This window comes from Erythrolamprus reginae, chromosome 1 (assembly GCF_031021105.1).
Source record: "Erythrolamprus reginae isolate rEryReg1 chromosome 1, rEryReg1.hap1, whole genome shotgun sequence".
Classification (NCBI taxonomy): domain Eukaryota; kingdom Metazoa; phylum Chordata; class Lepidosauria; order Squamata; family Dipsadidae; genus Erythrolamprus; species Erythrolamprus reginae.
In genome coordinates, this window is record NC_091950.1 from 7,846,974 (window position 1) to 7,860,597 (window position 13,624).

Below are 13,624 nucleotides of genomic sequence, written 5' to 3' on the forward strand. Positions count from 1 at the left end.
CGTTATCTTCATGCTGTATATCAAGTTAATTATTTTCCACGTGGTCATGGATTCTGCAGCTTGCTTACTCAGCCTGGACTTTGCTGCCTTTCCATAGAGGAAGAATAAGGTTTATACAGCACCCACTAGGCTAAAACATCACCCTTCAGCAATATTCTATCCCAAAGTTCAGTGCCTAAAAACCTGTGATTACAACAAGAAACCACTGAGGAGATTTGAAGTGCAAAGCAGAAAGTTCAAGGCTGGGATAATCAACAGATAATGTACAGCAGCATTCCTCAGTAACAGAGCTATCAATGTTATGGGGGTTCCAAAATAGTGTGTGTGTGTGTGTGTGTGTGTGTGTGTGTGTGTGTGTAACAATTGGTAGTCTCAGATTAAAAGTCTTGGTAATTATGGAAATTCCCAATAACTGGAGAGAGACTTTCCTCCAGCAAAATGACCGAGAAGCTGAGGCTGAACAAATCCACATCTCTACTCCTACCTACCCCAAGGATTATCATGAACAAAGGGTGATTATTCCTCTTTTTATGCCACATAAATTGTACAGTGGGTGTTTTCATCACTCCTTTTGTGGGTTGGCCACAACAGAAAGAGAACAGTCATATTGTCTCTGCGGGAAGGATAATGTGCATGGTAATTGCTCAAGAAATCTTAAACAAAGACTTTTGATTTCAGATGCAGCTAACTGTGAACCCTGCCCAGAAGACCAATACCCCAACAAAGACAAACACCAATGCATTGTCAAGAAGATGCATTTCCTTGCTTATCAAGACACCCTGGGATATGTTTTGGTTTCCCTTGCTTTTTTCCTTTCTGGGATCACTTCTGCAGTCCTGCTGATTTTCTATAAACACCATGACACACCAATTGTGAAGGCCAACAACCGAGATCTCACCTACATCCTCCTAGCCTCCCTCTTGTTCTGCTTCCTCTGCTCCTTCATCTTCATTGGTCAACCAGGGAAGCTCACCTGTCTCTTCCAACAGTCTGCCTTTGCCATTCTCTTTTCGCTTGCAGTTTCCTCTGTCTTGGCAAAAACGGTCATGGTGGTTCTGGCTTTTATGGCCACCAAACCAGGGAACAGAACAAGGAAACTCTTAGGAAAACCACTGACTATCTCTATTGTCTTAGGCTGTCCCTTGATCCAAGCACTTCTTTGTGTCATCTGGCTGGCAACCTCCCCTCCATTTCCCAACTTTGACTTCCACTCCTTGGTAGGAGAGGCCATCTTGGAATGTAATGAAGGCTCAGCTTTGATGTTTTATGTTGTCCTCACCTATCTGGGTTTTCTGGCGCTTGTCTCTTTCATGGTGGCCTTTCTAGCTAGGAAATTGCCTGACAGCTTTAATGAAGCCAAATTCATTACTTTTAGCATGCTGATCTTTTGCAGTGTTTGGATCACTTTCCTCCCCACCTACCTGAGCACCAAAGGAAAGTCTATGGTGGCAGTAGAGATCTTTTCTATCTTAGCCTCTGGGACTGGTCTCTTGGCTTGTATTTTTTTTTCCCAAATGCTACATTATCCTATTGAGGCCCAATCTCAATTGTAGAGAAAACATAATAAGAACCAAGAATCTTTAACCAATGTAAGGACTGGACTCATTTAGATTTGTCTTTGAGGTAGGTCAGGAGACACCTGAAAATCAACCAGTTTTGTGACATATAGTGGTTTAAAGGTGATAAGCAGCACATTGAACTGTACCTGGAAGGAACCTGGGAGCTGGTATAGCTCATGCATAAGAAGTATAACCTGGGTGAACTTAGTAATTCACACTATTGTAAGCATCACTTCATTCTGGGTCAGTGGTAGTTTGCAAGGGGTCTTCAAGGGTAGCCCCAAGGGGAGAACATTGCAGTAGTCCAATGAGTAATTGCCAAGGTATCAGAGGTGGGTTCCTCCTGGTTTGGACCAGTTCTCCCAATCTGGTGGCAAACTGCTGAGGACGTCACAATAAATACTAATAATAATAATAATAATAATAATAATAATAATAATAATAATAATTTATTGGATTTGTATGCCACCCCTCTCCATAGACTCGGGGCAGCTAACAACAATGATAAAACAACATGAACAATCCAATAATAAAAAACAACTAAAAACCCTTATTATAAAACCAAACATACACACAAACATACCATGCATAACTTATAATGGCCTAGGGGGAAGGAATATATCAATCCCGGTGTTGCTGGGGAGAGGCAGATATGGCTCTCCACAGACTTGGGGCGGCTGACAACAGCAATAAAACAGCATATAATAATAATCCAATACTAAAACAGTTTAAAACCCTTATTATAAAACCAAACATACATACAGATATACCATGCATAAAATTGTAAAGGCCTAGGGGGAAAGAGAATCTCAATTCCCCCATGCCTGGCGGCAGAGGTGGGTTTTAAGCAGCTTATGAAAGGCAAGGATGGTGGGGGCAATTCTAATCTCTGGGGGGAGTTGGTTCCAGAGGGCCGGGGCCACCAGAGAGAAGGCTCTTCCCCTGGGCCATGCCAAGCGACATTGTTTGGTCAACGGGACCTGGAGAAGACCCACTCTGTCGGATCTAACTGGTTGCTGGGATTCGTGCAACAGAAGGCGGTCCCTGAGATAATCTGGTCCGGTGCCATGAAGGGCTTTATAGGTCATAACCAACACTTTGAATTGTGACCGGAAACTGATTGGCAACCAATGCAGACTACGGAGTGTTGGTGTAACATGGGCATTTTTGGGAAAGCCCATGATTGCTCTCACAGCTGCATTCTGTACGATCTGAAGTTTCCGAACACTTTTCAAAGGTAGCCCCATGTAGAGACCGTTACAGTAGTCGTGCCTCGAGGTGATGAGGGCATGAGCGACTGTGAGCATGCCCACCCTACAACCAGGCAGAGAATCCATTGCTGAAATTTTTAAAGCCCACCACTTAGGCAATGTAGGAATTTTCTCCTGATGTTCCTCAGGATGGGAAAGTCATCCTGTGAGGTCGGTGTTAAGGATAAAGAAATACAGATGATCCTCGATTTATGATCACAATTGAGCCCATGTTGTTAAGCGAGACATTTATTAAGTGAGTTTTGCCCCATTTTGCTACCATTATGAAATGAATCACTGCATGTGTTAAATTAGTAACAACGTGGTTAAGGGAATCAGGATTCCTCGTGTACTTTGCTTATCCAGGAGGGATATTGCAACCGTCCTCAATATGAACCAGTCACCAAGAATCTGAATTTTGATCACCTGACCACAGGAAGTGCTTCAACGGTGATCAGTATGAAAAAAGGGTCTTAAGTCACTTTGTTCCAGTGCCATGGTAACTTCGAACAAACACTAAATGGATTGTTGTAAATCGAACAACCAGAGAGAAGGCTCTTCCCCTGGATCCCGCCAGACAACATTGTTTAGTCAACGGGACCCGGAGAAGGCCAACTCTGTGAGACCTAACCAGCGGCTGGGATTCATGTGGCAGAAGGCGGTCTCGCAGATATCCTGGTCCGGTGCCATGAAGGGCTTTATAGGTCATAACCAACACTTTGAATTGTGACCAGAAACTGATTGGCAACCAATGCAGACTGCGGAGTGTTGGAGTAACATGGGCATACCTAGGGAAGCCCATGATTGCTCTCGCAGCTGCATGCTGCATGATCTGAAGTTTCCGAACACTCTTCAAAGGTAGCCCCATGTAGAGAGCATTACAGTAGTCAAACCTCGAGGTGATGAGAGCATGAGTGACTGTGAGCAGTGACTCCCGGCCCAGATAGGGTGGTGCACCAGGCAAACCTTGGAAAATGCCCCCCTTGCCACAGCTGAAAGGTGTTTCTCTAATGTGAGCTGTGGATTGAGGAGGACGCCCAAGTTGTGGACCCTCTCTGAGGGGGTCAATATTTTCCCCCCTCCAGGGTGATGGACGGACAGATGGAATTGTCCTTGGGAGGCAAAACCTACAGCCACTCCGTTTTATCAGGGTTGAGTTTGAGTCCAGACCCCAACAGCCTCCAGACACCGGCACATCACTTCCACTGCTTCACCCCATGCCCTTGGATGATCTCACCCAGCGGTTTCATGTAGACATTAAATAGCAGGGGGGAGAGGACTGACCCCTGAGGCACCCCACAAGGGAGAGACGTAGAGGTCGACCTCTGACCCCTCACTAACACCGACTGCAACCGACCGGAAAGGTAGGAGGAGAACCATTGAAGAACAGTGCCTCCCACTCAAAACCCCTCCAGCCGGCGCAGAAGGATACCATGGTTGTTGGTATCGAAAGCCGCTGAGAGGTCAAAATGCCCCTGTCTTGGGCCCGCCAGAGATCATCCATCAGCAGCGTTTTCCGTGCTGTAGCTGGGCCTGAATCCTGACTGTTGAGGGCCTAGATATTCGGCTTCTTCCAAGGACCACTGGAGTTGGAGTGCCACCACCCTCTCAACAACCTTCCCCATAAAGGGAAGGTTGGAGACTGGATGGTAGTTATTAAGCACAGCTGGGTCCAGGGAAGGCTTCTTGAGGAGGGGGCGCACAAGTGACTCCTTATAAGGAGCCGGGAAGGACCCCCTCCCGAAGGAAGCATTGACAATCGCCTGGACCCAGCTCCATGTCATCTCTTCTGATCACTGTCTATTATTTCAGGAAGACCATATCTAGGTATTATGTTCTCAAGTAGTATCCGGGCTGTTGTACTAGCATTTGCATTTACACATGAAAAGTCTCCATCCAACCAGTTAGATGATCTATCAGAATCAACAGAGATTTCATCCTCCTTGTTCTTGGTAACTCAAAATAATCAATTTGTTTTGTTTGGAACAGATATAAAGCTAATTTCTCCCCCACCCCATCGGCTGTTCTCTCTGTGCTTTTTTGTTTACCTTTATTAAACAAGTCAATGAAAATTAATGCTTAATTGTTCATTTTGCTCAGGAACCCCCCCTCCCAGCTGTGTGCAATTTTTTAAATTTATAGATTAGCCTGGTTGGGGGGGAGGAGGCCCTTTTCTGAGAAAAATAAACAAATTTTGTTTCCAGACTAAAAGGACCTGAAGAGAACAGCAAAGATGAAGGAGCCATGTGTTACAGCTGCCAAAAATATCCAACAGAACTCTAGGCTGTACTGACAGAGGGACAGAATGAAGATCACATGAAGTGTTGATTTTGGAATGCCCTAAGAGGACCTCAGAAGACCTCATTTCATATGTGCAAAGCCTCTTTATCAGATCAAAAATCACACAATGTAACACAGGCTTTGAACAGAACATCAGCTTCTCCCTGTATTTTATGCTGAATATAAACTGGGAAGCTGGATTAGAGAAAGGTGAGGCTGATTTTAAGACCAAACTTCAATTACCTGCATCATGCTGATATCACCACACCCATAGTCAAATAGGCATAGGATCTGCAAGTCTAACTAAAAGTTAAACAACGCAGTGAAAACCAGGATTGAATTTAAAGATAATGAAGAACAAACCAAGGAGTGGAATTCCCACGGGAGAAGTATCTCTCCGAAGTATCTCTCCAATACTCCTCAATCCTTCCTCCTTCTTTTCGCTTACTGCACGATCTCAGAAACGGCGCGCGTCCGAATGCCGTTTCAAAAGAATCCTTTAGTTGCAGCACCCGCGCGTTTTGCGAAGCTCATAGGCGCTCTGCCCACGTTCAGAGGTTGGCCGGCACAACCCCTCCCCTACTGAGCTCCACCACCCCCACCCCACACCTCCCGATAATACAAGTGAATTTCCCCGAACGGAGCCGACAAAATAGCAGCCCGAGAATCAAGCGCCGGTCCCAGTACGGCGAGAACAACGGCGACAGGTCTGGCGTTGGGATTGAGAAAGGCGGCAGGTATATCTGGGGACCCTGGAGGACATCCGTCGGGGCACTCGGGCCCGAATTCTTCTCTCTGCTTTTATCTTCTCTCTGCTTTTATCTTCTTTTTCTTTCTTTTATTTTCTTCCTTCTTTTGCTCTCCTCTCTTCTTCCCCCTGCTCCTCTCTTCTCCCTGCTTCTCTGTTTTTCCTGCACCTATCTTCTTATGTTTTAGTTTCCAGTTCCCTTATCAACCTGTTTATTTATTTATTACTTATTTATTACTTATTTATTAACTTTATTTATTTTTATTTATTTATTTTTGTTGAACAAGTATATATATGTTGTTGTATAAGCATAACATAAGTAGAAAGCAACTCTAGAGAAAATGCAGAAGAGAGCAACTATTTTCTTAAGAAAATAGTTGCTCTCTTCTGCACTTTCTCTAGAATAGAATAGAATAGAATAGAATAGAATTTTATTGGCCAAGTGTGATTGGACACACAAGGAATTTGCCTTGGTGCATATGCTCTCAGCGTCCATAAAATAAGATATACATTTGTCAAGAATCATGTGGTACAACAATGATTGTCATAGGGGTCAAATAAGCAATGAAGAAGCAATATTAATAAAAAATCTTAGGATATAAGCAACAAGTTGCAGTCATACAGTCAACATGGGAGGAAATGGGTGAAAGGGATGATGAGAAAAACTAGTAGAATAGAAGTGCAGATTTAGTAGAAAGTCTGACAGTGTTGAGGGAATTATTTGTTTAGTAGAGTGATTATTTCAGGAATAATATCTAGGTACAGTATTATGTTCTCAAGTAGTATCCAGGCTGTTGTAGTAGCATTTGCATTTACACATGAAAAGCCTCCACCCAATCAGTTAGATGATCTATCAGAACCAACAGATATTTCATTCTCCCTGTTCTTGGTAACTCAAAATAATCAATCTGTTTACTTTGGAACAGACGCAAAGCTCATTTCTCCCCCACCCCATTGGCTGTTCTCTCTGTGCTTTTTTATTTACCTTTATTAAACAAGTCATACATTTGCTAACCATTTCTAAGACAAAACTCTGCATTCCTTTGCATACATTCTTTTTTTGGAATAATAATAATAATAATAATAATAATAATAATAATAATAATAGTTGTTGTTATTGTTATTGTTATTATTTATTAGATTTGTATGCTGCCCCTCTCCAAAGACTAAGGCTTGTGCCCCCAATGTGTCCTTTCATGCCACCTTTAATTAAGATTTCTTGTTACAGCTTTGTTTAAAGTTATTCTTCTATCTGGTAAAATCTGTTCCCCTTCTGCATTTTGCATCATTCCCTCCTTCATCTTTTCTTCTTCTGAAAAAGTTGGTTTCCCTTGTTTCCCCATTTCAGGTATCATGATGAAATTGTTATCTCTAACTTTACCCATCAGCCCTGCTTCTTTGGCTTTTTCATTGGCTAAATTGTTGCCAAAAGCTTCAAATCCCCCCCCCATGTGCTTCTACATGTATTATAGCCAGTACTTGTGGTAGCTTTATTAAGTCTAATATTTTAGTAACTACCACAATTCTCCTTTTGCCACTCCCTTTCCTTTCCTATTCAGCACCCTCCTTTCCTTTGATATTTTTCCAACGAATGTGCTATCCCAAAGGCGTATCGAGTCAGTGTATATATTCCTACCTTCTGTTCCTAATTCCCTCAAAGCCATTTTCAATGAATATAATTCACAAGTCTGGGCAGACCAGTTACTTGGCAATCTTTCTGCTAATATTGTTTTCCAAGGTTCTCCTTCTATTATGTATGTATGTGTATATGTGTATATGTATATATGTACATACTTACGTACTTATTTATTTACTTATTTACTTATTTACTTATTTACTTATTTACTTATTTACTCATTTACTCATTTACTCATTTACTCATTTACTCATTTACTCATTTACTCATTTACTCATTTACTCATTTACTTTTTTTAATAAAAAAATAAAGTTTATTAAATAACGGGGTAAATGGGGGGAGGAAAGAAGGGGGCACATAAGAACAAAAGGGTAGGGGTATTTGTTATATGATATTACATTTCAAAGTGTATATCTTACTTTGTAACAAAAATTCACTGTTTTGATCGTTGGTATTTGTATCTTATTACTATTAATAATCCATTTATCTATCTTATCATGTTAATTGAAACGTATAAGAATAATAAATGATAGTAAACAGAATTTTAAAAAGGTATTTTGTAAGAAGGTAAATATGAGAGTAAGATTAAGGTTATATAAAATAATTAGGAAAAAAGGGATATAAATAGTAAAGATGTTAAATAAATACTTTACTTACTTATTTATTTACTTATTTATTTATTTTATATGCATAAGCACTTTGCCATTCTCCTTCAATTACCCTGGAACTTCTATCTATGAACAAAGTCCGCACTCCATCTATCCTGGTCTCTCTTCCCTCACTTTTGTCTGATCAATTACCTCTAAACAATTATGTTCTATTTTCTGCTGATCCCTTTTTCCACTTAGAAAACTGTGCTGGATTTACATTCACCTCTATTATAATTTACTTTCTTCCAGAGTCCAGAAGGAGTTGGGTGGCTTAAAAATCAATCAAACAAACAAACAAAAAACAAACAAACAGACTTGATGTGGGTTGCTTACTACAATTGCTTCTCTAAAAAGTTATTTTCTTACTTTTTTGAATTAGCAGGACATTGGCCACCAGCTACCCCTTAATCACTGGGTCCATTAACTTTGATAAAAAACACTACTGCCTTCTTTAACCCCCCCCCCCCCATTTGTCAGCTGAGACTCATTTATTTATTTGATTGATTGATTAGACTTATATGCCACCTCTCTCTGGGGACTCAGCGTGGCTTACAACATATGACAACATTTAGCCTCACCCCATTCTCTATGGCAACAAAAAGATGAAAGAGTGGATCAATCTTTTGAATAAAAGGGTTCGCACATTGGAAGGACATGATTTACAGATGGGCTGGCATGTCCATCTATGGAAGGAAGGACGAAATAAAATCACAATCTTTATTCAACAGGCATTTAATTAGAAAATCTTTATTAAAAATTTGGAATGAAATTAAAAAGAAACACTAATTCCTAGATGGTTATCCACCATGGAAGCTATAGTCTACAGAGAGGGGCGGCATACAAATCTAATAATAATAATAATAATAATAATAATAATAATAATAATAATAATAATAATAATAATAACAATGCTGACCGAATTCTGAAGCATAACACACCAGACATCCTGATTGTGGAGAAAAAGAAATTATGGATCATCGACATCGCAATCCCAGGAGACAGCAGAATTGAGGAGAAGCAGCTAGAGAAATTAGTGAAATACGAAGATCTAAAAATCAAGCTGCAACGACTCTGGCATAAGCCAGTGAAAGTGGTCCCAGTGGTACTTGGCACACTGGGCGCAGTGCCAAAGGATCTCAGCGGACATTTGAAAACCATCATAATTGACAAAATCTCCACCTGTCAATTGCAAAAGGCCGCTTTACTGGGATCGGCAAACATAATTCGCCACTACATCACACAGTCCTAGGTGCTTGGGAAGCGCCCGACTGGTGATGAAATACGACATTGTTTAGTCTATGGGACCCAGAGAAGGTCAACTCTGTGGGACCTAACTGGTCGCTGGGATTCGTGCAGCAGAAGATGGTCCCTGAGATAATCTGGCCAGCTGCCATGAAGGGCTTTATAGGTCATAACCAACACTTTGAATTGTGACCGGAAACTGATTGGCAACCAATGCAGACTGCGGAGTGTTCGTGTAACATGGGCATATTTGGAAAAGCCCATGATTGCTCTCGCAGCTGCATTCTGCACAATCTGAAGTTTCCGAACACTCTTCAAAGACAGACCCATGTAGAGAGCATTACAGTAGTTGAGCCTCGAGGTGATGAGGGCATGAGTGACTGTGAGCAGTGACTCCCGGTCCAAATAGGGCCGCAACTGGTGCACCAGGCGAACCTGGGCAAACGCCCCCCTCGCCACAGCTGAAAGATGTTTCTCTAATGTGAGCTGTGGATCGAGGAGGATGCCCAAGTTGCGGACCCTCTCTGAGGGGGTCAATAATTCCCCCCCAGGGTGATGGACGGACAGGTGGGATTGTCCTTGGGAGGCAAAACCCACAGCCACTCTGTCTTATCAGGGTTAGACTAGAAGACCTCCAAGTTCCTTTCCAACTCTGTTATTCTGTATTCTATTATGTCCAGCTTATTCCTCTAACCTTGAGAGACACATTTTATGGAAAGTTTCCCATTGGATGAGCATTTGGAGAAAATCCCCACATTGCCTGGTGCTGATCTGGCAAATGTGTCTTACAAAAGCAGCTTCGGCTGAGTACTCCTTGCTGTCCAACAGCTGGTTTTCTCCCATCTCACCCCCTCTGCCTTTCTTCTCTCCTCCCAGGGAGATGGTGCAGTTTATGCAGTGGTTTTGGAGAGAGGAATTCTGGCTATCTCCAGGAATCATGTGGGAGGACCTGCAGGAGACGGAGGACATCCGCTATCCCCAACCCCATCACCTGTTGTTCTGCTTCCCTATCGCTCTCCTACTAGTGGCCCTCCGGTTCATCTTTGAAAGGCAAGTTCAGCTAAGGCCAAGGAGCATTGGAAGGAAGAGGCCCTCCTCCACTTATTTAGAGAGACCTTTCCTTCCCTCCTACCCAAATGCTTGAAACAGTGGAACACAGTTGGAAGAGACCTTGAAGGTCTTCTAGTTCAACCCCCTGCTTAGGCAGGAAACCTTAAACAACTTCGAACAAATGGGTATCCAACATCTTCTTGAAAACCTCCAGTGTTGGAGTATTCACAACTTCTTGAGGCAAGCTGTTCCATGGACTAATTATTTTAACTGTCAGGAAATTTATCCTTAGTTCTAAGTTGCTTCTCTCCTTGATTAGTTTCCACCTGTTGCTTCTTGTCAGGTGCTTTGGGGAATAGATTCATTCCCTCTTCTTTTTAGCAGCCAGGGGGTTCGGCAAGGTTCAGGTGATTCTCTAGTCAACTATAGCTGGGGTTCAGCAAACTCTCAAATGTCACACTTGGTTGGCCACACCTATCCCACCAACCATCCCATCCTGGCCCACTCATCTACATTTGGTCCATTCATCATTCCAGGTAAATGCAGGCACTAGGTGGAGGGTCTGGGAGGGCACAAGAAACACGGAAGGATGAAAAATGTCCCCCACCCCCACATTCCAACCCAGCAAAAGGGCAGTGAACCTATTGCTAAAAGATCTCAAGCAGCCCCTCAAATATTCCCCTAGTCCTTCTTTTCATATCACTGAAACTTGGTGGGATGAGACATGATTGGAATACAAAGCTTAGAGGTTACAACTTATTTATAAGAATCAGACTTAACAAAAGGGGAGGTGGTGTTGCACTGTATGTTAGAGAAACATATACCTCCTCAGAGATTCAAGTTTCAGAAAATGGAAGCTACTTGGGTAAGAATACAAGGGTGAGAAAAACAGAAAGGACACCATCGTGGGAGTTTATTATAGGCCTCCTGCACAAACAGAAGATATGGATGAACTCTTCCTAAAACAGATGACTATGGTCTCAAATAAACATGATATGGTGGTTATGGGAGATTTTAACTATTCAGACATTTGTTGGGTATCTCTCTCGGGCAAAACTTATGGGTCTACTTTTTTTAATCTTCTCTAGCTGATAATTTTATCTGCCAAAAAGTGGAAGAAAAAACAAGAGGATCTGCTATCCTGGATCTAATTCTTACCAACAAGGAAGAAAGGGTTGAGGAAGTAAGGGTGGATGGGACCTTGGGCTGCAGTGACCATGCAATCATTCAATTCTACATAACAAAGGGAGGAAGACCTGAGAGGACTCAGACTTCAAGACTGGATTTCAGAAGAACAGATTTTGATTGACTCAGAAGAAGGGTAGGAAGAATCCAATGGTTGGAAGTCTTAAATGATAGAAATATTCAAGAAGGATGGAAAATCTTGAGAAATGAGATTCTAGAAGCAAAATCTTCAACAATTCCCAAATGAAGAAAACAGGGGAAGTATCTAAGGAGCCCACTGTGGTTGAACCCAAATCTTAATAACTTACTAAAAAGGAAAAAAAGCACTGTTTATGAAATGGAAGAAGGGGGACATTTCTAAGGAAGAAAATAAGGCAGTCTGCAGCAACTGTAGGGCTAAACTCTAAACTCTGGTCTCTAGCCACGGTCATCCCTATTTTCAAAAAGGATGATCCTAGCAATGTTGAAAATTATAGACCAATCTCCTTGACTTGCGTCACTTGCAGAATCATGGAATCCATCATTAACCAATCCATTACACTCCACCTTGAAACAAATAACCTACTTTGCAACAAACAATTCGGTTTCAGAAAAAAATTATCCTGCAACCTGCAATTTTTACACTGTAATAACATATGGACTACCCAAATTGACCAGGGTAAATCAATTGATGCATTCTACATAGACTTTTGCAAAGCCTTTGATTCAGTAGTTCACAACAAACTTCTTATGAAACTAAAATCTTATGGCATCTCAGGACCACTGCACAATTGGATATCAGTGTTCCTGTCAAATAGACAACAGGTGGTCAAAATAGGTAATGCCATATCTAATCCTACTTCAGTTAACAGTGGCGTTCCCCAAGGCAGTGTCCTAGGACCTACTCTCTTTATACTCTACATAAATGATCTCTGTGACAATATTACAATATGTTCTCTTTGCTGATGATGTTAAACTATTTAATACCTCCGATAATACTTCTACTCTTCAAAAGGACCTTGACCATGTAGCTGAATGGTCTAACAACTGGCAACTGCAAATCTCACCCAACAAATGCTCTCTCCTACACATTGGTAAAAAGAATCAGAATACTAAATACATGCTTGGTAAAACTGAACTAAAAGAGGACCCTCACTCAGTCAAAGACCTTGGAGTACTCACTTCCAATGACCTACATGTCAGAGCCCACTGCAACAGCATTGCCAAAAGAGCACTAAGAGTCACAAACTTAATTCTACGCAGCTTCTTCTCTAGAAACACCGATCTACTAACAAGAGCATACAAAACATTTGTCAGACCAATTCTTGAATACAGCTCACCTTTATGGAATCCACACTGCTTAACAGACATTAATACAATTGAAGGAGTCCAGAAATACTACACAAGAAGAGTCCTCCACTCCTCCTCATGCAACAAATTACCGTACTCCTCCAGACTTCAATTATTATGTTTAGAAAATTTACAGCTACGCTGCCTCCGAACTTCCTGTTAGCGATTACTTCACCTTTTATCAACAACAACACAAGAGCACGCAATAGATAGAAACTAAATGTAAATTGCTCCAAACTAGACTGCAGAAAATATGATTTCAGCAATATGATTCTATGACATCCAATTCCTGTAACTGTTCCTTATATCTTTTAGCTTCCAGCTCCCTAATTGTTTTTGTTGCTTTTTCTATACTCCTTCCAGAGTCTCAATATCTTTTTTATATTTTGGTGACCTGAACTGGATGCAATATTCTAATTGTGGTCTTAATCATGCTTTGTAAAGTTGTAAAACTAGAACACTGTGTAATCTTGAATCTATGCCTGGTATTGTATTGGCTTTTTGGGCAGCTGCTGCACACTGTTGCCTCATGTTTAAATGATTGTCCATTAGGATTCCAAGATCTTTTCACAAGTACTGGCATTAAGCCTAATTTTATCTAAACTGTACCTACAAATTTGGTTTTTCTTGCCAAAGTGTAGATCCTTACTTTTAGTTAGTGTTCATTCGTCTGACCGAAGCTGTCGCTTTTTCCA

At 41.5% G+C, this 13,624-nt stretch overlaps 1 protein-coding gene and 1 pseudogene across 1 annotated transcript in view; both read left to right on the forward strand.

Moving 5' to 3' along the window:
• Positions 1 to 395: 395 nt before the first annotated feature.
• LOC139156671 (vomeronasal type-2 receptor 26-like) lies at positions 396 to 1,584 on the forward strand (annotated as a pseudogene).
• A 4,144-nt stretch (positions 1,585 to 5,728) lies between these two features.
• LOC139163043 (ceramide synthase 4-like) overlaps positions 5,729 to 13,624 on the forward strand; it is a 38,255-nt gene continuing 30,359 nt past the window's right edge. Inside the window, exons 1-2 of the mRNA XM_070743974.1 lie at positions 5,729 to 5,826; positions 10,242 to 10,415. Coding sequence (XP_070600075.1) covers positions 10,246 to 10,415 — 170 coding nt within the window. The 5' untranslated portion in view covers positions 5,729 to 5,826; positions 10,242 to 10,245. The remainder of the gene's footprint in view (positions 5,827 to 10,241; positions 10,416 to 13,624) is intronic.